Source organism: Catharus ustulatus, chromosome 5 (genome assembly GCF_009819885.2).
Source record: "Catharus ustulatus isolate bCatUst1 chromosome 5, bCatUst1.pri.v2, whole genome shotgun sequence".
Classification (NCBI taxonomy): Eukaryota; Metazoa; Chordata; class Aves; order Passeriformes; family Turdidae; genus Catharus; species Catharus ustulatus.
This window is the reverse complement of record NC_046225.1, coordinates 47,283,206-47,309,874: the sequence shown is the minus strand read 5'-3', so window position 1 is coordinate 47,309,874 and position 26,669 is coordinate 47,283,206. Positions and strand designations below refer to the sequence as shown.

The following is a 26,669-nucleotide window of genomic DNA, read 5'->3' as shown; positions in this document are numbered from 1 at the left end:
GTTACTGCCAGGGCATGACCTTGAATGCATCTTGAGCTTAGTGGCTTACACTGTGCTTTAAATTTCTTTTTCTTGCACCTTGAACAATGAGTTCAAAGTGCTTCAAATTCTCATTTTTGAGAACAATCAACTAATTCAGAAGTTGTCCCATTGCTCCCATGCTTCCAAACCTTACCCAGAAGAACAAAAATTGACTCTCTATAATGCATTGGTTGGTCTCCTGGTTCCCTTGGGGTGCAGGCAAGGTGACAGACCTGAAGTCTCTCAGCTACAGCAGGCTCCTTGTGGCAGGTGCACTGAACTCCTGGTTCCTGCAATGCCATAGCCATAAGTCACTGAGGTGCAGAAAGGGCAGGGAAACTTGAAATTAGCACTGAGAGATGTTCTCTGCTCTGCCAGTTTAACCTCAGTCTGCAGGGCAGGGATGCCAGAGAAGCATTCTGGATGCATGCAGGATTTAAAGCTGTGAATTTACAGAGGTCTTTGCACTGGCAATTGATTACTGGGGGGTGCTTTCCGGTGACTAAGGAAATACATTCCTACATGTTTTGCCAGAACCACACTGACCTGATGCAGGCCACAAGCTTTCCATGCTCAGACCATTGCACATGCTGCTGTCAATGCTGCATCTTGTGCCCAGAAACAGGAGGGTAGTGCTGAGTCTGCATGTGAAAATTAGATTAGAGCTTGATGTGCATATATCAGATTTTAACATCTGAAGTTCCCAATTGCACACAAGCACCAGTTTGTGACCTTCATATTTTGTCATATGCATTAGGAGTAGTAACTTCTTTTTTTAATTTTTTTTTTTTTTTTTAAGAATTGACCTGACAAGCTCAGGATTTTTTTCATATTGCTTTTTCATCTCTCATTCACACCTTCAAGACATTCTGAATATTATGACTGCTGCAGACTCAACTGAGTGCTAATTTCTCATTTCTTGGCTTAAACAGAGTGCTTTGTTCAGATGCCTTTGCTAGCAAAAGTACAGTTCTAGATCATCTGTGCTGGCAGCCTGAGACCACCCACCAACACTTAGTCCTTGAACTTCAGCAGTAATAATGTAATACTTGCAAGCAGCTCAATTTGATTGCCAAGAACCAAATGTACACTTATCCTTGCCTTGTCAAATTGGGCATGATTTAGCCTATACAGCAATTACATTGTTACAAAATACTCTTATTTGTGGCTGCCTAAGGATATAAGGATGAATGAATATAGCAAATACTATTTAATTACTGATAGAGTATGGGAATAGGATAGTTGCTACTGTCTGATCCCTGTCTGATCCTTCTAGCTACATGTAAAAGAAAACATAAAAATTCCTGAAGAGAGTAAAAATTTTTGAGGAAATTTTTGAATAATACAAGGTCAAAATCACAAAATTACAGTTAGATTTTTCAAAGTAGAACTAGAAACCAGTGAAACCAGAAGAAAAAAAATCTGTTAACAAAGTAGCTGCTTTGTTCGATTTTGCCGGTTGTTTTCGCCTGTTTAATTTTTTTCTGTTTTTTAGTGTACTTAAATAGAGTACTTTAAGTTTTTTTGTAGTAGATATGCTTTTAATTAAAAAAGGTATTTACTTATTTTTGCCAGAAAAATAGTTAAAACTTGTTTCTCCATACTCTAGTAGAGGAAAAACCAAAGACATTATAAGCTCATATTTTAGTTTTTAAAAGTTATCAGTTTTTCCTTTTAAGAAAGTAGAGTAGTATACAGAATTTTTATTTCAGCCAAACTGCAATTACACCAGTGACATATTTTTATTGAGATATAATTCACTTAGAACTTCAGGATGTGATTGGAAGGAAAAATAAAAAAGTGCTGCCATTTCACTAGTTAGAAAGAGGAAAGAAAGACCATTTTGTAGGAAAGTCTCAGAGGGAAATCCGAAGTTAGTGAAAAATTTCTCAGGTTGCAGTATCTTTTTTTTTTCTTTCTTTCTTTTTTTGTTTTTTCTTTAGACTGCAGACTTCTCAAACCATTACAAGAGATGTGGCAGGCTGGAATTGCTCAGCTTATAAGAACCCTTCAGAAGAGTGAAAAGAAAAAACCCTCACTCTTAGGTTTGCCTAGAAAAGTTGTACTAAATTTCTTTCTTTTCCACTTATACCTAGGCAGTCTGGGAGGAGAATATTAACCACTGGTCCCTAGCAGCATATCCTGGCTTCTGATAATTTACATTAAAGAAAAACATCCATTTCAGAGAGAGTGCAAGACTGTGTGGAAGTAGGAAATCCCACACCCCACCTTAAAAAGGTAAGAATGGTTTTTCTGCTGATTCTTTAACAATGGAAGGGGTATCTTCATTTAACAATCCATTATGTTAAAGGCAGAACTGAAAATTTAGGTAACTGAACACTAAAATATTTATTTAACCTGCAAATTCTAACTTAGAAAAAAAGGTATTCTTTTGTTTAAAAGGAAAAATGTATTGCATGTGCTCCTGAGCTTAAAACTATTTGTTTTGTAGATTTTGTGTGTTGTGAAGAAAAAAAAAGCACTGTGAAAACCAGAAAATATTATCTTTCATGTCAAGCACAGAAGTTTTTCTTAGCCATGCAAAGTGTTATGTAGCTTTCAGTGTACCATGCAACTCTCATTTTGCCAAGATATGCACAGTGTGTTTGTAGAATGCTGGGGGGAATTAGTGTTAAGGAGTAGTTCTGCCATTTGTGCTTTTATCAGAACAATTCCGCATTATGTCCCTTTCTGCTGGGTTTTGAATTGACTGGTTATTTGTAAAATATTTACAATTCTACAGCGGAGGATCTTTTCCATTCAGATTTTTTCCCCCTCCCTCCCCATTTTTTTCTTTTTTTTTGTTCTGTAGAGAATGTTGAAATTCTGAATGATAGTTGATAATTTCTTTCTATAGTAGCCATTCTGTAACGTGGTTCCAGGACAAATGTGTTCAGCACATTAGCGACCACCCTAATGTACATGACATACAAATCAAAATTTATATTATAAATTTTGATTTGGAGTCTCTCTAATGTAGAAATGCTGTCGTTGCTTTTGTAAAAAGAAGTATGATTCAGCTGTTTGAAGTTACTGTTGTGGTTTTAGAGAATCTGTGCCGTCTAACCCATATCACCTCGTAAATTCAAAACACCATTGGTTACCTAAAAGTCCTGACTTATAACTGTCTTGCCAAAATGTATGTTTGGCTGGTGCTTTATGTGACAAGAGAATAAATAGCATGCAGATCTCTTTGACAACTTTTCTGAAATGATCAGCTGAAATACATTGGCTTGCTGCTGAGAAACAAAGGTTCTGTTTTCTTGAGATAGTTACAGTAATTATCAAGGTTTTTACCATAAAAACCTTCTACACCTCAGCTGAGGGTACAGATGTGTTTGTGACAAACCTGTTTGTGAGATGGGGTCTGTTAATGAATTATAGCAGGGCATGTTCTTATTTCTTCAAAGCAGAAAGGTAAGAAGTGTGCCACCACCAATGGAAAATGCTCTGTGAGTGCAGGATGCTCCTACCTGCTCTCTCTAACCTCATATTTCCATGCCATTAGTATGTCAGGATTACAGATTCTGAACCACCTCTGTTTCCTTTGAATAGACTACATTTTTGCAAGCATACAACCTTTTTTAAATAGCATGTTTTGTATTTTGCCCAGAAAGATACAATACCCATTGGCTTAAAATACAGATGTTCAAAGAACAGTCTGAGGTTGGTCAGGTCCAGACTGACTAATACAAATTTCATAACTAAAATATGCAAGATATATGTTTCTGCATAGAATTTGCATATAATATTTCTTCCAAGAGAATTAAAGCTATGTTATTTTTCTGACAGTGTACCCAGTGTTCTTTCATAACCCACCCACATATCCTGTTGTTAGAATATTCTGCTTTTTACTGCAGAAAAAGTCCAAACCCTTTTTAGAAAATAATTTGCAGTTAGTAGAGATTTTGCTTAATCCATGTGATTCTCTGTAAATAATTTGTGAATGTAGTGTTAGTCAATTTTTTGAACAAGCTTATTAAGTCTAATATTTTGGGTTTTTCCTAATGCAGACAGGTTTTTTTCTAATCCATTCCACCATTTCACATTTTCTAAGCTAAAATACTTATGGCTTCAAACTCACATTTACTGGTGATCCTACCCAGCTTCTCCAGAGACTTCAGTTTTCCTTTAAGGTATTTTCCATTAAAGAGTTTTGTTGGGGTTTTTTTCTCATTCTTTGAAAAAATGGAAGAACATGAAATCCTTGTTTTTTTATATTCTATTAAAGTTTTTTAAATTTCATTTGTATCATCCAAAGTTTTCTCCCCTTTATTCTGCAATTTCTTGTTCCCCTGATTTTGCTTCTCCTGTTCTTTATGTTTGCCCAATTCAAATTTCTTTGTTACAACACTTGATGACTATGGATACATTTGGCTGTGTCCTTTCAGTCACTTCAAGGAAGTAAAAATAAAGATTTTCTGAAAAGAGTCACTGTTCAGTAACTAGCTATGCAAATAATCTATTTCCTATTTTAACGAAGAAGGGGTCCTGCCAAGAAGAAAGACTGGTTTAGCCAATGTTATGTTGTAGCATTTGTTCATGATTCATTTTCTAGATTTTTAGACTTCTCTTGTGTTATTCCTGCAACAAATTTTAGTGATAAGCCTCAACATGAAAAGTCCCTTGATTTGTGAACTCTCTATATATTAATGTGAACAAACTGGTTTTCTTCTCAAATTTACAATCACAAAGCCAGCTGGGAAGTCTTTCACTGTAAATGGACTCTGACTTCATGCTCTTCTGCAATTCAGCCTTCACTTGTTTTTGAGCAGAACAGTGTCACATTCTCATTCTAGCCCAGTAAGGGAGTGACCCCACACACCTGAGAAATTTGCTTATTCAGTCCATGGTTTGTTCATCTGGTGCCTCTGGCTGTGCAGGACTGGGACTTGGGACAGTGGGGCTCAGCTTCATCCTTACACTATGTGGAAAACTCCTCTAAAAAAACTCACCTGTGCTTACAGTAGCCACACCTGTCTGCCTTGTGGCCCTCCCCTGTTTGTACTTAGAAAGAATCAATGCCTTTGTTGCCTCCATGACCTGAGAAGAACTATGAAGATGCCTGAGAGTTGCAGCAATCTGAAAGGATGTTCACAGTTCCATGGGAAGTATTTTCTGATATGCAATCAATTAGTAAGTTCAGCATATCACACCATCTGCAGAACATTGCAGCAGGAGTTGAAAACTGGGGTGGTTTCATCCATCTGCTAATTGTCATAGGGCAATAATTACAGTAAAAATGCTCAAGATTTTGATGATCTGAAACCTGTAGTGTAAATCTCCAATAATTGTTTTATATACCATTTGGGGAATCTTCTGGTAGGGTGTATTTCTCTCTGTGGCTGTCACATAGGGCACTGGAGGGTACCAGTTTCTCAGTCTAGGCACCTAGTCCTTCTCTTGATAAGAATTGTGAGATCCATGCCTGATATTTACCAAGCTGGCAACCAGTAAGGCTTTGGAGGTTTAGAGATATTGCTTTTTTTAATTATTACTGGCAGGAAAGTGGGATGGCAGTAAGTAGACCTGTTATCATATGGAAGCTACACCTGGCAATTTTGGGATCTTCCAGAGAGCCTGGATAGAGTGAAGCAACAGGCTCCAGCTCCTTCTGCAGAAATTTCCTCTGAAAGCTAATGCCATCATGCTGAAGAGCAGGGTTATTGTTGATCTACTCCTTTTGAAATAATGGCATGACAACTCTAAACAAAACAGCAATGAGCAAGAGAAGTTGTCGTGTCACATTTTTCATGTTCCTTTATCATCCCAATATATAACAGAACCTTTTGCATCTGCTCTGTTCCTTGAGGAAGCTGCCCAGTATGCAAGAACATGTCTTGATAACTTGCAATAGTTTTTTTTCTGCTTTTTCTTCCTTTGGATAAGAGAGATGGTATATTTATGTTAAAATCAGAGGAGTATTTATATCCAGCCTTTAAATACATGTATGTTTTTGAATTTTCATGCTTAATAATACAGAATAAGAGCTTTAGGAAAATTAATATAGTATGTTCCAATGCAGAGCTAATTCATGTAAAGTGGTTTGATTGCAATAGTATAGCTTGATTCTAATTAAATCTGTTTCTTTTGGTCACCAAGTTATAATTGGAATTGAAATAATTTTTCCTAATTAGATTGATTAGTTTTAAGCAATATTTCCATGCTCACAAGAAGTATTTTGAAGCAGTTTATGTCTTAAAATGGGGTCCAAACTGTGAAACTTGATGATTCTTGAGTTTTTTAAATGTTTTCAGAATTTCTTCTGACAAGGCAATTTTTTCTCAAGGCCAGAAAACATGTTTGCAAAATTAGAATTGGCTTCAGTTTTGGTTGTTATTTTTGTGATCTTGCTGACAACAATTGATTCGGGTTTAGTAATTCTCTAGACTACATTGTTTTAATTTCTTCTATGCTGAATTCTGAGAGAATATCAATGAAGAGTACTGTAGGAAAAATTATCTGAGGGCAAAAGGTGATTTATTCTTCCTCTACTACTTTTAGAACTGGGTCAATTAAAGGATGGTAATACTTTTTTCATTGCTGCTCCTTCCTACATTACCGTTTTAAAGTTCAAATTTGCATCTTAAGAGTACTTAGGAATTCAGATTCATAAGATTAGGACAGGAAAAATTAACACAAATCCTGATTTGACTTTGTTAATTTGATATATGTGCTTGTGATGTTTTGCCTTAGGCATCTAACAGTGGTTAAATAACCTTAGAAAAGTCAGGAAAAGACACTTATGTGCTTAATTTCACTATGGCTTAGTGCTTTGTTGAGCTATAACCCTGGGCTTCAGTGGCTGACTAGGATGGAGAGAAGCTCTTCATGAAATTCTAAACAGAAAAGAAACCCAAGTATTTATCAGAGCTAATTATGAAATGTCATGTTAAATGCTGTTATGGCAGCAGTCTGACTATCTGGTCTGTATTCAGGGACTTGAAATTCCCTGTGACCTTCTTCCACTACATCCAAATGAATCTCTCAGCTGAAATGCAGCTCATAGACTTAGGCAGCTTTTAAAAAGCTCCTTGGAGATCTGTAGTGTTTTGAGTTGAGAGTAGAGGTGATCCAAGACAAGGTCCACTGCAGGATCCTACCAAGGTGATTGATTTTTATTGACAAAACTCAGGCTAAAGTGCTGTTTTGTGTCTTATGTAGTTTCTATATTGCATGTATTGTTGTCCAAAAGTGGGACTTCTTCCCAAAACCAAAGACTGGTTCTGTAGATGAAGCAAGAGAACAAAAGATATATAAACCATAGGCAAATTTCCCTAGAAAAGCTCTTCAAGGACTTTCAAACTGTTATTTTAATCTATGTTTTACAAATGCTGTAATTATTAATGGCTGTCGTATTTTTCAGATCTAGAAGATACAATGTGACATTAAAATGCTCCTATGTAACACAACATAGTAAAAGTATATTTTATTGAACCTATTAAAGTAGTTGTTCATTCTTTGGTGAAATTTAGAGTATGGAAAACATGCAACTAGATAATGTAATCTGAAGAAAATAAGCTCTTGTAAATCCTTGTGCTTCTGCAGCATTCAGGTAGCTAATAGAGTACTTATACTATAATACTGTTTAATACTATTAAGCTATCTAATATAGTGTTCATGTATGGCACTATTTGTTTATTGTGTTAAATAGAAATGCTACTTATAATTAAAGTATTTATTAAATAAACATTTAATGTCACTAGTTTCCGTTAGTGATCAGAGAAAGGAATGCAGACAGTATGAAGAAGAACATGTTCTGTACAATGTGACTTTCTTATTACAGAGTTCTGAAATTTCTTGGAGGTTTTACTTGCTGGCCCTTGTTATGAAGAGCAGCTATAATTTTCACATGATAAAGAGCTGAAATGTGAAGTAATGACTGTGGTAGCCTCACAATGCTGCTACTGCATTGTTCCAAGTCAGCCTAAAATGTAAGCCACTTTAGTGCATGGTTTAAAGATAAGGAAGAATTTACAATGTGTTTGATTTTTGAAATCTCAGTGGTGATAGAAATGTGTTGTGCTATATTTCTTGTTTCAGTAACAAAAAAACAAAACAAAACAAAACAAAAAAAAACCCAACAAACCCAAACTGAAAACACCCATTTAAAAACCCATGGTTGTAGCTAAAAGAGATACTAACCAAAATACTCAGTCTGGTCTACTGGGTACTGATGATTCAGGTACTGTAATACTGCATTTTTAGTTGTAAATTAAAGAGACAGAACACATTTTCAGTTTTTTTACAGAGGAAACCTCTTCCTTCCTCATACATTACTGCAAGGGATCTGCTTATGTCTGAATCTGCTTGTGTCTCAAAAACATAGATCTGACCAGGCTGGTCTTGCAGCTCTTTCTCACGGCAAGTGGGTCACTCAGTGTCTTACATAACCTGGAGCATATCTGAATGAACACTTGGGATAACAAGACCCAAGTATTTGTGTAGGAATTCTAAGTTATGGGCTTTTACATCAGGGATTGACTTACTGCTTTCTTCCTTACTTCCCTTTCTTTTTTGGTTTTCTTTCCCATTTTTTCAAGCTGTAGCAATGATCAGCTTAATTCTAGTATTTGAACAATAGAGTCCTAGAAACTGTCTCTAAGAAGCAATATGGTATTCAATTTATCTTGTCTTCCTCTTTTAAGTGTAGAACTGTTAATTTTATTGTATTTCTGAGTACCTTGTTAAGGTGAATGTATTTGCACTTCATGTATGCATCCAGTTTTATAATATACTCTGTTTAGAAACTTATCCTGATACTGAATCTAAACTTTGCCTGGCCACATTTTGTCATAGAAAACACTCAGAGACTCCTTAACAACCCTACTCATTTCATTCTTCTATAGCCTCTCTTCAAAAATTAAAGTTTCGTACTGAAAGGCAAAACTATCTTTAAGGATTCCGTATGTAATCTTTTCTATTCCTAAACTTATTGGAATTCCCCTGCCAAGGTATAAAAACAAAGCTGCAGTAAGGAAACCTCCAGTGATAGAAATACAGGAAGGAATTATGGAAAACTAGATCATGAACGAAATAATTCAGTTCAGGAAGTTGCTTACAGGTAAATTAAACTGAATCCTTCAGCTGGGGATTTGGTGTCTTAGTTTCAGAAATTGTTAGTGAAAATATTACTAACTATATATTTTACTTCTGCTGAAATGATTAAATAGGCTGCCCTCATGGATACTTGGACTTTTCCAGGGGAACTGGCCCAGCAACTTTAGGAGTTTACAGGCCTGATAATACATTTTGAAAGACTGTCACATGAAAATGAAAGGCAATCCTTATCCTCAATAGCTTAGTTACTTGTAACTCATATTAGATGCATAAGGGAGATTTATATAGCCTTTGTGTTGTCTATACAAAGTTGTAAATGGAAAAGCCTACAATTCATTCTGTAGAGGGGCTCAACAGAATATGTAGGAATGAAGACATACTGAACTTTCTTACGGAAACCTTAATGCTGAAAAGGTTAAAACATTTCCTAAGAAGACTGAAATGCCTCTTAATCTATAAAGAAATCTGACCTGTGTTAAGAACTAGTTACAGAAGCAGAAGTTAACAGTGCTTTCTCTAGCTTTGAAGATTTGTAATCTATATTCAACTAACTAAAAGCTAGATGAACATGATCATCCTAGATCCTTCCACTAGTAATATTTATCACAGGAGGGCAGCAAAAAAGACTTGGGCTATTCACCTTCCTTAGGAATGCTTGATTGTGTTGGAGTCAGCAGGATGTATAAACAGTAGAAATTTGTGAAAGACTTCTTGTTTATATTAAAACAGATAGTTGGGTTAATTATGAAATGTGAGTGGGGATTTTCAGATGCTTCCACTAAATGCCATTTTCTCCTTATGTTTTAAGAAGCTTGGAAGAACTATGCCAATTTCTCCTTATGTTTTAAGAAGCTTGGAAGAACTATGCAATGGTAGCTCTTTAAAGTTAAAATGCTGCTGAAAGTTTTCCTCATAAAAGTCATCATGCATGGTGAACTGCCAGTTTTCTGCTAACTTCATGACCATGGCTTCACAAGACCCAAAATCCACTAGGCAGTGATTCTAATCTTTATTTAGGATTCACTTGTAGCTAATATTGTTTAAATTCTCTATGCCTCCTTATTTTCCTCTCCCCTTTCTTCCTTCTGTCAGCCCTTCACCCATTTGCCTTACAGGCCCAGGGTGGATGAGTCAGTGATTCCAATCTGTGTTTGCTTAGATACCAACTCCCTTTTAGGGATAGCACTGTCATGCTTTATCTCAGTAGGTAGTCGTGCTTTTTGAATAATTTTGACATCTAGAACTTCCTCTTATTTGATGGAGACTGCTGCACTCCTCTCTCTATATTAAAAAGAAAAAAAAAAAAAAAAGGCATGGTCTCTGGGTCTGCTTTTTTAAAAAATCCAAAACACAAACAACCCAGTTCTTGGCTGCACAGATATTACCCATCTGATGAATAGTCAAGGTGATTTAAGCTTGTGTGGATCCCTCACTTTCTTGACTACTTCTTGGTTGTTCATTCATCTTTAGTCACTTGAACTTGGGTCTCCTTGCCTCTCCCTGGCCCTCACCTCCTCTGCACAGCCAAGAATCCCTTAACACTGGCACTGCCAGACCTTGTGGCTCTTAATTTTACCTTGTGTGACTTGACAGTGTGGAGGGAAGCTAACAGTATGTCTCTTCCTTGCCAAGCAAAGAACGAACTGCAGATTTCTGGAATAAGAAAGGCTGAAAAGCCAGAATACCTGATGAGAAGCAGACCTTTCAAGCTGCCACCACAGTAACACCTGAGTGCTTGAGCAGGCACAAGATGTTTCTGAAGCACCCTAAATGCCCACGATTGCTTGATGCTCTGGAGCTGCAACCACACGCCCAGATTAAGGGTGTCTCACTTGCAGGACACTGGGGGGAGGGAGCATTTTTCACCCTTTTTAGTTCTCTCTTCATCTGTCAAGCCAGGAGAAACCTGGAAGAGGAACACATGATGGTATTGTTCTGTGCTCATTATTTTCTAATTAGCTGAACCATTGAAAATGCTTCTGTCTCTTTAAAATGTGAAGCTATTTGAGTGAACAGAATATGTTCATGTGTGTTGAGGTGTGAGGTGACCTCATTGTTCCTAAATTTGTTCCTGTTTTGTAGAGCTCCTTATTCAGCTCTACTCTTTGAGCTGTTCAAGTGTTTTTATTTCTGCTCTGGTTGTGTAAGATTTTTTTTTTTTGAAATGTCAGAATCACAGCAATGTAAGTTGGTTAGTTAAACCAACCTGGCAGAAATTTAGCTGCTCATAGATAAGACAATAATAGAGCAATATTAAAGAGGGTTTGTGGCTCAAAAAGATAAGCAATACTTATCAGATTTCATTTTGATGGAAGGATGATTAATGCAAGACATGCTTCACTCCAACTGAGACTTCTGGTAAAGACATTAAAAAAATTATCATTTTGCCTTTGCTTGCACAAAGTCAGCACTTCAGAGAAGTTGAAAACTCTGACAAATGGTATTCCTTGTCTGCCTTCAGAAGGGCATGTCATGGGATGTGTTAGTGTGCACTCTGCAATCTGTGCTTGCTCCGGGGCAGAGGTGCACATCTCCAGAGAGATGCTGCTCCCTTCAACCCTTTATGTTTTAGTTTTTGCTGAGGACTGTGCTGTTGGGACTGTTTGTCTGAAAGGGAGGCACCTGTCCTCTCTTGAGGAAACAAAAGAACTCTTTCTCAAAACTCACTCAGCAGGCTCCAGGCAGCCTTGCTGGTCATACTTAGTAGACCTTGTTTGAAGAAGGAGATTTGATGACTACATTGCAAATGCTACTGACAGGTTTTTTTATGATAAATTGAAGGTTTTTCCATTTGGACCTCCAGCATTTAAGGGACACATGAGAAACAAGATTTCAACTACTTTGCTTAAGAACTCTCTGTCACCTCCTGACTAGTTCCTGTGAGAAATGTTTCTCTAAATAATACATCTCATCTTTTGTACCATTAGCCACTCATCTGAAACTTCCTGGCTCCAGTGGGTTTTGTTTGGTTTCATTCTCTCCATTCTCCCTTGATCTCTTTTACTAGCTTTGGAGCACTTGAGTGACTTGGTGACCTGTGGGGTTTTTAACAACCAGGTAAGTTTTCTGACGAAGTGTGCTTCCTGAGTTAAAGGTTTAATTCCTGTGCCAAGTCTACGCTTGCATCAATAACCTCCATATCTACAATTATATATAACAAGCTTTTATAAGTCCCACTGCCTCCATTTCCGGTTGCATTGAAAATAAATCAAGATGAAATTTGAAATAAATTAAGCTGGCAAGAGAGGGGAAAAATTTCAGTTTAGCATTGTGCATGGCATTGCTACCAATTCAGTGATGCAAATTATTTAATTGCAGTCTGCATAAGGTGTAAAAGTGAAACACACTATGTGCGTAAATTTTTTACAGGATTTACATGAACTGGAGTTATTTGGGGGAAAACTAGACCTTTAAATGTCTGTTGCAATACACTTTTCAGCTATTAAAACCTATTTGCATGTAAGAAAATGGAAGGAAAATATTTTTTTTTCTTTAAACTTTGCATTGCTTGATTTTTGTCACTTCACCTTTTAATCCTCTTTCATTTAATGTTTTGATGTGTAACAAAAACTTACAGTAATTTCACGACTATAAGCCGCACCATTTTGACTAAAATTTTGGTCCAAACCCAAAGTGCGGCTTATAATCAGGTGCGGCTTATATATGGACAAAGAACAAAAAGTTGCTGTTTTAGTTTGGAGGACAGGTGTCTGCTGAGAAAGGCAGGAGCTTCTCTTTGAAATGGAGAATGTAAACCCCCTCCTTCCAAATTATTGTAATTTTGAAATCAAGGGGTTTTCAGGCAAAAATATGGGAATTAGGAATAACAGTTCTTTACTAGGGAAATTAAAATAGAAATACAGTACTACAAAGAAACAAACTCCAAACCCTGACAAAGTCAGAGTACAACCTGACACCCCGTCAGGCAGGGTGTTGGTAGCAGTCCCATTAAATGGTGGCTGCATCCTCCTGCAGTGACAGATGTGATTCAGTTGAAGCAGTGCTCCTGTAGAAGGTGCAGTTTCCCTCCGGAGGTCCAGTGGTGATGTGGAAAAATCCGGTTTTCCTCTGGAGTCCAGTGGAGAAAGGGGATCCCTTAGTGTCCCAAAACCTCTGTTTTTATCTTGGTAAGAAAGCTGGGCTCTTCCCCCTGGCTGGAGCAACTTCCAATGGGATGCAGTAATTTTATCAGTGACGCAGTGGGACTGAATGGGCCATTAGCAGAAGACAACTCTCTGGAGGAAGGATGGGTTGTGAAAAGATAAAGAACAATGCCCCGCCTGGTTTCAATGGATGGCCCATTAGCAGATAATATCTCCCATGGCGATAAGGATCACTGCCCCCACCCTCAACAGATGGTGATAGAATAGATACCTTTTATCACACTCTGTATTGTAACGTGCGGCTTATAATCGGGTGTGGCTTATGTATGGACAAAGAATGAAAAGTTGGTGTCACCCGGAAGTGTGGCTTATACTCAGTGCGGCTTATAATCGTGAAATTACTGTATGTTTCAGTTTTCATCCCTGCTTACACAGAGAAAGGCTGTGACACTGGGAGCAGGCAGTTTGGGTGTGACTGAGATAAAGCTGATATTAGGAAGTTATGGGGAGAGTGGTTTCTGCCTCTGCATTAGCAGATTGTCCACCACTTACCTTCATGCCTGTTGTCTGAGTGATGCTGCTTCTCTTCTGCTGGTACAAAAAGTCCTTTGATAACCTTGTGCGATGATTAAACACTACTAATTGTCCTCAGCTAGGAGGCAGTTTTGTGGTCATTCGTGCACCTCCAACTTTGATGCTAGATTAGGTAGTGCCTCTAGGAGAGGTACCTCTCAACACCAGTGCTTTTCAGTAATGTAATATTCACCCGGGGAATCTTAGTCATGGGGTTTGAAAGGGAAAGGACCTGAATAGCTGCAGAATGTGCTCAGGATGGTGACCACACCTGAGTCCAGAGAGCGTTGCTCAGGTACCTGTGTAGCCTTTAATGGTCCCCAGCCCTATTGTAAGCTCTCATGTCTTAATTAATCCTGTCTTGCCGGCTATTTGGAGGGATGCTAGATCCAGCATTGTGCTGCGGGAGGAAGACTTGAGTGGGCTAGGTGAGGTGAAGTGGTTTATTTACTGAAGAGAATCTTGGGCTGTCAGCTGTTGGAGTGAAAAAAGTAGCCCTAATAGATGGGTCAAAAAGCCATCTATTTTGTCAGACGAGAGCAATTTCATCTTTCTATTCTCCTTTTTTTTTTTTTAAGCTCTTTTTAATTACAAATTAAATTTGGTGAAAGTCATTCTCTTGGTTCCTGAGACTGTATCATTGGTGAAATAAAAACTGTCCCTAAAGAAAGAAGTTACTGAAGTCATTATTACATGTAAATCTTGGTATATGTGCAAAAAAAAATCTGCATGAGATACCTCAAAGGAGAAAGCAATAGGGGGATATTACTCTCAAGCTCTTTATTTTATCTTCTCTCATTTCCAGTTCAATCCCATTTGTATGTGTTTAAGGGAATTGTTCTGTATGTCTGCATTTGCAGTGCTTTGAAAAAAGGGACTGCTAAGGAGCCTGGGATTCTTCAGTGTTTCTCCATGTACACTATTTTTAATTGACACAGAGAGAGATTTGAGAAATCAGATACTATTAAATGCTATGTGTACAATAGATTAATTAAAATTCCACTCTGTTGAAGGCTTTATCTTGCTTCAAGAGTCTCTGCAATTGATATGAAAATGCCAAGGACTTCTGCTGAAACTAGATGACAACCATAAACTTTGGTTTCGCAATGAGAAAGCACGATTTTGTCTAGATCTTACTTTCTATGAAAAACTTTTTGGTCTAAACACCTCTGGGTTATGAAGGCCTAAGCTTAGGAACTTGTTTCTGGTCTTTGGATTTTGAACAAACACCAAGCAAGATCCAAAAACGCATCACTAAAGCATTAATTTCCTGTAGAGGATTTTACTGCATGATAAGCTACCTGGTTCCCAGGAGATTTGAAAATTAGATCTCCCATTTCTCTACCAAACTACAGATCTGGGAGCCTAGCTTTCCTGGATATATTTTCCCTTAAGCCCTGATTGCTTAGATCTGTTTGTGGAGGACTGGCATCTCTGCAAAAGGAGCTACTGGAGCCATGGGAAGTTCTATGCAGAGCACAGAGTGGTACTGTAGTAGGATTTGGCTCATCCAGTGTTGTCTGAGAACTACATAATGAAGCCCTTCTAGGATTTATCCAAAACTTTATTGCTTTCTAAGAGGAATTTACATCATTGTTGCTTCTTTCATGATGAATGATATAGACTGCTTATGCTCGTCTCCCTTTCATGGTACTACAGGATGTTTCAGGAAATACTGGTGGCTAGCACAAATTTTCTTGGAAAACACAGCCTCCACATGTCATGGTAGTTATTGACATTAAACTGTACTTGTAAAGATAAAAACATGGATAATATAATATCAGGATTTTTCTTAATTTTTTTAAAAACCACTGGCACTATTCATAGCGCCTATAAAGGGTTGCCTAGTAGTCCCAGTATACCACACTGCCCTTGTGGGAAAGGTAAGATGTTTTTGGCTTTGTGGTTGGAGAGGACTGAGCAAAAAGCAGTCCCATAAACTACTATTCCAAAAGAAAGATCAGCTGGGAAGTCTTATCTATCAATCTGAAATCATGTTGGCTGCTATTAGTTGAAACCTCCCTTAGCATTTCCCACAGGGAAAGTGCTAAATAAGAACAGAATGCTGAAATACATGCCCAGCTTAATTTGTAAGGCTGTTTTCCTACAAGCTTCCTATCACATTACAATATGTCCTTCAGAGCTCTCTTTAAAATTGCAACAAAAATAGCCAAACAAGTCCTTCTCTTTGGTGATTTCATGGCTTCTGTTTCTTCCTCAGAGAAGATCAAGTCTGAAGTTTCTCTGACTTCGTCTGAAATTGTAGGCATGATCAATTTGTTTAAGAAACCTTGTAAGTACTTGACTGATGGAGCACATGATGTCCTGTCATTCAAAAGCTCACTGTTCAGTTTTTGTGGCTTAGTCTGGAACACTTTCAGCGGGGAGCTGGCTGAGGGGGGAATGTGCTGTGCTTCTTGTTTTTGAGCAGGAGCTGCTGCTAATGTATGTGCTGCTTTTGTCCATTTTTATGGCAGGTAGAATAAAGAGTGTATGTGTGAAGCACAGTCAGATTCAAACCAGAGAGGTTATTCTGGTTAATGTTTTTGCAGGTAATTCCCTGAGGCATCACTTGGGGGGTTTCTGCTTCACTGTGGGAAACTTTACTCCTCCATTTGTGCTATGTCAGATGCTGTGCTTTACCATACTTTTTGAAATGTTCTTTTTGACTGACGAATGTTTAGAATTTATAGATGTAAATTTTTAAGTAAATAGAAAAATACATGCTTTTTTATGGTCATCTGGATTATTTTTCAAAGTTGTCAAAAAGTTTGTTATTTTAAAACTTACTACTGTAGCTTTAGTTTTGATAGGTTTTCCTATGTCAGTTCTCAAATATCTTTCAGTTGCTCTGATACTGACTTAACATAATTTCATTTTTTTTTTTTTGCATTGGATTTGCAGGGATTCTTCAACAAATTCAGAATTTATTGGAGTTAAATGTGAATGGACTGAAGCACTGTTAAGTTTGTATTTATGTGTAAATAGCAAGCATGCTGTCAAGCAATGGTGCTGGATTCATGTAGTGGTGTCCTGTTTGCCTCTTTGTTTGGGGGGGTGTTGGGGAGGGGGAGTTTGGGCATGAGGGGACATCCAAAGTGTTTACAACAAACAAGACTTGCTTTTACCACAAGGTGATGGTTAACACTGTAATATGACTAAAACTTTAGTCTGTTTTCAGATTTCCCCATTGTATGTCTATTCCAGTTCAGAAGTAAATGGTGGATTGCACGATGTTCTGCATGAGCTTGTGGTACTGAAAAGGCAATAAGAGGGGAAAATTGATCACCAAGTGCCCTTCAGAGCAAGGCATGAAGCCCCTCTGTCACTGACAGACAGGTTGAATGCTCTCCCACGGAAAGAAAGCAGAAAGAAAGGAATGTAAGAACAGCCTTTACTTCTCAACAAGTTATTTAATCAGCTCCAATTACAGATTTAAATGATGGAAGTAGTAAGAAGACTTACTTTGCATGTACTGTTGAGGAATGCATGTAGGAAGAAGAGACACAAGTGTTTGAAATACCTGGCTAGCTCTCTGTTGTCATCTGTTAATAATTCACATGGCTTTTTCATTTCTATTTTGTGGAGAAAAAGAGAGTAGGCTTGACACAAAGAAGCTCTTAACTTCCTTTGTGAAGGAGTGGGAGTACAGCATGTCCATTCAGTACAAAGAAAAGAATTTACTTTTGTGAATTTTCAGGCTTTTTTAGTTTTCTTTTTGTAGGCAGCATTACCAGAGGACTGTGGGAAGGAAACTGTTTCTCATGTGGCTTTTACACTTGTATTAGCTATTATTAGTTAAACCATAACTGAGCTGCGAATTCCAGGCCAGACTTCCCCAGAATGTGGTGCCTGCTTTTGTAGGGAATCATTTGGCCTACAGTTACCACCAAGTAAAATGGTGCATTGCTGTCTTGCCTTACACTGGGTTTGTGGTGGATCTCTGTATAGTACTACCATAAAGGCTAAAAAAGCCCTGGCAGACAGTTGTAGGGGATGAGTCTGATCCAATGTCATTGTGACACTTGTCTGAAAGTTGCTGTTGTGAGAAACCTTTGCCTATAATCACTGCCTTGTGCAATTGAAAAAGGATTAGCTGAATTACAAATGGTTTCTCTCATTGTGTTTCACAAATTATATAAAAGCAGAAAGGTACAGAAAATCTACACTTTGCCAGCCTTCCAGCTTGAATGAGGGATGATATTTCTGCACATTGGTGGTCTTGTTCACAGAACCTGCTTCCCTGCTAGGACTTTATTTTGTCTTTGTCTTTAAGTCCCTTTTCTAGGCTCGTATGTGCAATGGTTTCTGAACTCCTTACCACTCAACAAACTTCCCCGGGTAAAAAGCAAGTTTTGAAAATATTATGCAATTAAAATCTTGCCGGTAATATCTTGGATGTTTATTTATTTGTTTCGCGAAGAAGGATACATTTTATAGAGAGGTAAGTATGACTTACCTTACTCCTGCATAAGTATTAGCAGAAATCTGAAAGATGAGAATGTGAACACAGCTGATTTATACAGTCAAAATCTCTCTACTTAGGATAATAATGCTTTCTATAGATGGAACACAAAGTTTTAATAGCTCATGGGTGGAGACAGACACTACTTGTCTCACCGGGTCATTTGTAGTGAAGGCATTCATTATTTTTGTCTTTTAATATTTCTTTCAGAAAAGCTGGAATGCATGGTCTGCCTGCCTGTCCCCGTGGGTCAGGACTGAATTGCAAATTACTCCTCTGCTGCTTGAGCAGACTAGCTGCTGTTGGAAATGTGACACTCAGCTTCGTGGAATTCTTGTCTGTACCAACCTTGCCATGTCTGCATTCATTTTTCCTAAATTACTAAACAACTTACACTTAATGAGTTTCAACTAATTAGTACCTCTCGCTTTGCTATACCTGTAAAATTATACTTCCAGTAAAATGCTTCATGAACTAATTAGACATCTCAACCCAGCTGACTTTTGTCCCCCTTTTTATTGGTTTCTTACAAGATAGTGAGATTAAAATCTTGTCGTCTTACTCTAAAGATGCAAGCTATTCATGCTATTCTCCCATGACAGACTACCTTTAATTCTTACTCTGGAATGCTGTTTCCCTAAATGAGGTGTCCTCTTTATCCTGTAGAGCAGAGTGCCTGTCCCATTTCACAGCACAGCCTAGAGCAGGGATGACCAGCTGCTCTGTGGCTTGCCCCAGCTGATGACTCGGGTGCTGGAGGGTAATAAGAGGCTGACACTGCTGAGGGTGCTTGGGGTATCCTGAAGAACAGGTACAAACAAACCTTACCTGTCTGGTGGCATGGTCCAGGAGGGCAGGGCAGGGAGACACAGATGCTCACAGTGAGGTCAGGTCCTCTACACTTACAGGCTATGGCATGGGGCCCATTCCAGCAGAGCAGAGCAAGTCCTGGTTTGGCAAGGCTGCCTCAAAGGCTGTGCCCTTGCCCATAAACACCTTTGAGGGGCTTACAGCCACCTTGTTTTTCCCCACTCTGGATCTTGGAACAAAAACTCTTTTCAGTAAAAGAAACAAAACAAAGTAAGTCCCCTTCCCCCTCCATTTTGGGCTGGTTCTGGTGGAGGACAAGTAATGCTGGTGATGCCTCTGTGTGCTCCCCAGAGGTGTTCAGAGCTGCTGCTTGGGATCCTGCTGTAGGCACTGAGTTTCCACCATGGCTGCAAAGGGAGATGTCTGTCAGAGAGTTTGTTTCTTGAAGGCTCTGAGGACGTTTCTACAGGAAGTTTTGTGGCAGACAGTTTAAGTAAACTTTTGCTATAACAAGGAATTACAAGAATGCTGTATCTTCTGATCATTCCTGGGACCTTGCATGCATTTTAGCAGCCATCCTTTCTTCCCTGTTTCTTGGTCCTGGCTGATTTCAAATCCTTTGGTTAGGGGTTTTTGGCCTCCTTTACAGTGATGTGCAGTGCACGTGGTGTGCATGCAGCAGAGGGCTGCCTTTAGTGCTGCCAGGCTGAAACACTGGCCAGTTGGCAAGGCTTGCAGCTGGCTATCAGTCACATGGATGTGCAGATCCCCCAGGCACCTTGGGGAGGAGCAGATACAGGTAGATAGGCCCTTTCAGCTTCCATCCAGTGTCCCTTTGCATTTTATTCTGAATGTTTTATTTAAATCAAACTGGTGAAAACACTTCCCTCCGCTTTTAGAAGAACTTAGTGAAAATATTTTTAAGAAGCATTCAAGTAGCTGTTTATTACAAAGTAGTGGAGGCTGTAGCCAGGTGGGAGTGGATCTCTTCTCCCAGGCAACCAGTGACAGGACATGAGGATGGTCTTAAGCTGAGTCAGGGAAGGTTTAAGCTGGACATTAGGAAGAAGTTCTTCACAGAAGGGTTGATTGGGCATTGGAATGGGCTGTCCAGGGAGGTGGTGGCATCGCAGTCCCTGGAGGTGTTAAGGAAAAGACTGAATGTGGCACTCAGTGCCATGGTGTAGTTGACAAGGTGGTGTTAGGTTATTGGCTAAACTTGATGATCTCAAAGGTCCTCTCCGACCTAAATGATTCTATGATTCTGCAAAATCTCACTGCTGTCTTGTTTTCTCTTGTTCGATTAAGTGGCTATCCAGATACTCTCTGGACTGCCTTATCGTTAGTGAAGCTTTAGGATGCAATGTGGGTGATGCCCTTACAGGAATCTGTTTAGCAAACCCAAGTACAGATATTTTAACATTTTTTAGTCATGTGTGTGACTGTGATTTCCAAACTGGCACCTTAAAAGTAAGTAGCAGCTGCCCCGCTGTAAATGAATATATATACATATATACATATAATGCCAGGTATGCATTCTTCCAGAAGTCTTTTAGTTTTTTCTTCCAAATTCATCAGTGATCTGCTGTATGCAACTATATGATAAGTTATATGTATGTGCAAGTGTCTGCACTCATTTTAATTCAGCATTTGTTGGAACATCAATAACAGTGATTTCTCAGGTGATGCAGCAGATCAGTTGCATGTTTTCTGAAAACACATTGTGATCAATCCATATCCTGTGGTATATGTCATCTCTCTACCATAGAGACATACCTGATATATCAAACCCAACTAAAACTCAGAATATTTGGAGAGTGTCCTATTTTTTTCTGATATGTTCAGTAATTTTAGGGTTTGTCTTCAAACAATCTACAGTGTAAGAGCAGGAAAAAGAAAAGGAGGGAATGTGTTTTTTCTTGCAATTGAGGCATATCCTCTGGTGGAAAAATCCTGGAGGAGATGATATTCTGCATTGGCATTACAATGTATTCCTGCCCCACAACTGGCATTTTTCTTTCTTCCATGTAATATGCGGAACTTAGCCTGAAAAAAGTCAAAAAGAGGGGTGAAGGGGCGGGAGAAGCCTGAGCTTAATTTGTGCACCATGTAATGTTACCCTTCTATTGTTGACAGTGCTGTCATTTCATGTATCTAAATTAAACGGTTTTTTGCTCTGGCTGTCCTGGGTGGGTGTTACTGTACATATGGCTTTTGGGCTTTAGCTCTGCTCTTTGAAGGAATGATCAAGATTAGCACAGTCATTTAGAGCATTAGGATTTTTCTGAAAATGCAGCAGAAAAGTTGGTATGCAGTTCTGGGCGTCTAATATAGGGCCAACACAGAGCACTGGAATGATTATTCTCTTCACCGAGGACTTTTAGATGTGTCACTTTTCCTCTTCTCTAAGCCCACAGCTATGGTTGTTTCCATACTCATATTTGACAAATCTTTCAGAAATGTTCATGTGAACAAAGTTTCAATTGTCAAAATGTATCACAGAGAGAGATGTGAGCATCTCTTGAGGATGGTTGGTCACATAATGGAAACTGATTACACTTAAAAACTTTCATCTTGTTTATTATGTTTGCACTGTCACAATCCTTTTGAAACTTTCACGTGTTACTGTAACCATAGGTGATGCTTTACAGAGATGGAAAAACACTGATTCAGCTACTGAGGGATACAGTCTAGGATGTTAATAATAGATGCAAAGCAAGTAAAAGTTAAAACTCAGTAAGTGTTCGCCTCTCTCCTCTGGCCCCAGCCCTTTCCCAAACCGGCTCTCTGATATTTTTTACAGTGAGTGGACCTTGAGTTTTACAAGTAGAGCAGGGATATCAGGTGGAAGGATGTTTATGCAGGGTGTAAAGAAGTGTGTGATGGCAGAGAAGCAGTTAAGGAAGGGAGATAAATGCAGTTTGGCCAACATGGGCTTCCTCTACTCTCATTGTGAACTTCCCTTAATTGGACACTCAGTCCTGTACCAAGCTGCTTGCAGGGACCCAAAATTTGCTTCAGCAGCTAGGAAATTCAGAGCTGCTGAAATGGACCTGAGCTTCCATCCACGCTAGACAGACAGACCCTGGGACAGGATTTCTCTTCCTTGCTCTTGCCATTGGACTGGAGCAGCTGGAAGGTGTCTGATGTGCCAACAGACACCCTGCACAAGTAACATTTTCTGGAGTGATGTTGCATGATGAGACACAGCACTTGGCTGGTCGCTGGGGCTGTCACAGCTGCTGCAGCCCCTCAGATTATGACAGGCACAACCTGCACTCCCAGTGTCTTTCCAAGGCTTACAAACTGCATGTTTGAACAGTCGTCACTCAACGGCCAACCGTGTTGTCATATGCTGCAATCCACAATGCATTAAATTCCCTTGGCTGTTGTTATGTTTAACCATCCTCACCAGCACATGGGACCCTGTGATTTGCCTGGCCACCTGAGTCCCCTCCATTCTTTGTTCTGGCACGTAGTACATGGTAAATAAATTCCAATGTGGGTAAGTGATGTTTCAGAGCTGTCTCCTTTCTCAGTGAAGTTAAATCTTGTTCACCTTGTGTGGCTAAATTTGATGTATTTCACCAGTATAATGATGATAATGCTCTGTATTCTCAGCACAGTGAGACTATGTGTGATTAGTGTGATCAGTCACATCCTGGCCGGGAAAATCCTCGCCTGGAACCAAAATGGCATTAAAATAGGAAATAAGTTTTTTCTCTTTGCTTTCGCTACCTAAAGGCAAGACGTTTCAAAAGGAAATATCTGGTTGTCTTAGTTCAGGAATAGAGAAAGTTGTGCTTTTGTACAAAGGCCATTTTTTATTTGAATTGTTTTAGATTTTTTAAAAGTTTGGGTTTATAAATGCTTGAGTATCATCTCTTGATGGCTGCTTTTCTTCTCTTTAATTATGCTTCTTCGTGAGTAATTAATTTTATTCTAGCTTCATAGCCTTGAGCAGAGGGGGAGATTTCATTTAGCACCAGAGTGGTATGATGGATTTTTTTTTCCATTTTGATGTTTCAGAATTTATAAAGAACCCTTTCTTGATATTTCTGTTTGGAGTAGAAATCTCACTTTTCTGACATTTAAAATAACACTGCTTCTACTTATTAGTGTTAATATACTCAGTGTTAGCCAAATAACTGTGATGGCAAAATACATCCAAGTGTTCTATGAAGTGAATATTTTAAGTTTTGCAAATATCAGAAGAAAACTATTCAAGACTTTCTATCTATTAAATATTTATAGGTTGGTCTAAAAGGTAACATTTCATCAGATTTCGCTGTTTTCCAGTCAGTAAACCCTTCAAGTGATGTCTTGTTCCTCTAGTTTTAATTCTGGAAAACAAAGGCAAACAAGTCACCTCCACCTTATTATTCTGCATATTTTGTTAAATTGATGATGAGGAATTGACTCAATTAGAAGCTCCTTTTCTAAAGCAGATCTAGTGTTTGAGAAAGTTGCCAGAACTTCAATCTGAAGATTTGTATCCTCTTTCAATCTCAAAAATGTCTTACTTGCATCTTTTGTCTGTGCCTGGCCTGGGTGGTGAATATAACATCCAGTGTGGATGTGGGAAAGCAGCTACATGTTCCTGGTCCTGTCCCTTAATGTGCTCTTTCTGTGTAAAAGTTGTTTGAGATTTGCCTTTGTGCCTTAGCCTGTTGCCCGCTCACTGTATGGGAACAGGTGATGGGTGAGGAGCAGCTGGGTCAGGTGTGTTCAATGCTAGTATAATCAGTGATTAATACCTATGGTCAGTTTTCTCTCCAAGGTCTTTTTAACGGCTCAAAATCTTGTTTCTGAAATTGCTGGTAAGAGTGTTGGTTAAGTGCTGGCTCAGATGGAGCTTTTTTTGGATAGCATTCCAGTTAATATTAAAACACCAATTTCATCCTTCAGCTGATAGTGGCCTATGTTACAAAAATGGGCAATTTCTGAAAAAAATGGAAATGGCCGTCTAACCCTGGTGCTCAAAAGTGAGATCCAGAGCAGACTGGAATAATGGAGTGTCAGCAGGAGAGGTGGAAGTGCAGCATGGTGGTGTTCTCTGGGCAGTGCCAAGGCGAGGCTGTGATGCTGGAGATGCAAGAGGAACAGGAGAAATTGCAGGCATTATGCAAGCAGCTGACTATCCTCTCCTGCTGACATTCCCAGAAGGCAAACCTTGTCCCTGAACAACACAGAGAACTCTGTGTAGTGCCTGCTCTTCCTAAGGAGGATGATCATCTGGGCCTGTGTATGCAGTGAAAGCTGCCCAGACAATGAAAATCCTGATGTTTGCTAAATAGGCAATTTCCCAGACTCAAGACAGATGCCCCAAATCTTAATCTGGCCACAATTTGTGTCGATATCAGAGGATTTGTTTGTCAGCAGGAACAAGTGTGGCTGGCAGGATGGTTGGGAAAGGGAAGCCTGCAGCAGGAGGGCACAGGGGGAGCAGTGAGGAGCCAAAGGCGTCCTTGTGCCACAGCTCTGCACAGCTCCAGGAGCAGAGATGGCTCCATGTGACAGCACAGTGCTTCCAGCCTTGGGAGTGGGACACAGAGCAGGATCTTCAGCCCCTGTGCTGCTGGCTGAAGTTAATTCCTGTGATATTTTGGGGATATGCCAATCTGGGGAATGAGTGCCATGATTCCTTCTGTCCACCTTGCCCAACACAATAAGGAAGTTAAGGTTTGGCTTCCTCCAGAAGTTAAATAAACCTCAAACACTTAACAAAACAGAACTGTTCCCAGCTCCATGCTTCTCTTCACTGTGATTTTCACCATGCAAGTATTGACTTTGGTCTTTGCTTTTACCAAAGCTTGCTGGAGAATTTGTGATTGCTATGGTTTATGCAGCTCTTTTCTTAAGGTATAGTTTATTTTCTTTATTTTGCTACACAGCTGTAAACCACAATAGCATGATTTAATTCTGTGAAATCAGAGCTCAGCACAAGGTTTAGTTCTTTTAGACTCATTCACCCTGAGGTCAGATTTAGCTTGGCTTTCATGTTGCTCAAATAAGGGGTCTTGTGATTCATTGCAAAAATTAGAGATGATCCTGGCATTTTAGTTCCTTAAATCTGGGGAGGGGAGGCGGATTTACTGCCTTCTGTTCAGCTTGACCCTTAGAAAATTTAATGATGAACTTATTAAATTAATATGTGCACTGGAGTAATTCATAATTTGCTTAGAATAAGACTCCTTTTACTCCTGTGTTTTCTGTATCACTTTATAATTCAGGACTTTGAAAGAAAACACACAGGTATAAAGTAATTGTTGGGGTTTCCCTTTCTCCTAATCTCCCTCCCCTTCATTTAGAACTACATGTAGAACTATGTTGGAATTTTTAAAAATGTATTACTTCATCATGGAGCTGCCCTAACTCAAAATTTATATTGAGAATTTCCAGAAAACCCTCTAACTACTCTTATGACTGGGGAGTAAGTAAATTTATAAAATGGAAATTTGACTCTCTCCATTTAATCTGACCTATCTAAAATATTATAGCAGTTTGTCTGAGGTGCAAATTTAAAATTCATATATGTTTGTCATTGTAAAATACACTAAAACTGTGCAAAAATAAAAAAAAAAAATCACTCTGAGTGTCTGTACTGGTCTCTGTTTGTGTTAGGCATTAAAAGCAGAAATAATGCATTTAGTTTTGCACCATGACATGAAATTTTTATCCAATAATATTGCCTTTATGTGACATTGAAGAGATAATTTGTTTTGTGCCATAGTGCACAGTAATGCATTAGTTTGTTGTTTCCCCTAAAAAATAAAGGAAAAAATTCCAAATCGCAATCTAAAATATATTGGAGGTATCTCCTTTCTTACAGCCTTGATTTATTAGCCCCTAGTGATTTATTAGTGAGTCTCCAGCCCCTTGCTTGGGCAATAACCCCTGCCACTCCCCAGAGCCCTTTCCAAAGGAGGACATTTCACGTTGGCAGCAGCACCACAGTGCTGGCTTATAATTATCCTGTGATCAGCTGGAGTGGTCACATCTGTCTTCTCACCCATTTCTGGCTGATCTGGGACATCTCAGCAATAGGCTCTAAAGGAATGAGTTTGTACATAATACTGCAGCTCATTTCTATCCCAGTTATCCCAGTCCTCCAGCCATCCAGACTTTCTGCCTTATCACTGAAGAGGTTTAATACAGGAGTTTCATGCTCTCCTCATGAAAATTAACATTTTCTGTGGTAAGACAGTAGTTTCTGTGATGGTGAAATGCTCCTCCTCTCACCAGTGGAAAACTGGAGGTGGTATGGATCTAAAAATGCTGACTGGATTTATTTAGCTGGAGGGGCATGAAAAACTGTTCATGTAACACAATCCCTTGAAAGAATGATCTTAGAAATTGTGATTTGAGTGTAGAATACTGGTCTGTCAGCAGCCTGTGCAGCCTTCAGGAGGTATAAATGATCTCTGGTAGGTGGGGAGGGGCAATGGGACTGTTTGTCCAGTGCACATGGTACTCCTTGGACTTTGGACTGCTCTAACATGGGGCCTCAGGGAAGTAACTTTGCCTTAGGGAGGTTTATCTTTTCACATGCAGCATGGCCAGGACTCCTTTCAATCAGGAATTTTCCCACCTAAGAAATTAACGTGCTGAGGGAATCCCATGTTTTACCTCTTTTT

The 26,669-nt window shown here is 39.0% G+C and overlaps 1 protein-coding gene across 3 annotated transcripts in view; it reads left to right on the top strand.

Moving 5' to 3' along the window:
* Positions 1-26,669, top strand: part of CRACD (capping protein inhibiting regulator of actin dynamics) — a 133,320-nt gene that overhangs the window by 60,722 nt on the left and 45,929 nt on the right. The window contains exons 2-4 of one of the 3 annotated variants that reach the window (XM_033059659.2): positions 2,118-2,259; positions 12,089-12,138; positions 15,979-16,050. In XM_033059659.2, the coding sequence (XP_032915550.1) occupies positions 16,026-16,050 (25 nt within the window). In that variant the 5' untranslated portion in view covers positions 2,118-2,259; positions 12,089-12,138; positions 15,979-16,025. The remainder of the gene's footprint in view (positions 1-2,117; positions 2,260-12,088; positions 12,139-15,978; positions 16,051-26,669) is intronic. The other 2 variants (XM_033059660.2, XM_033059661.2) reach the window with 2 other exon arrangements.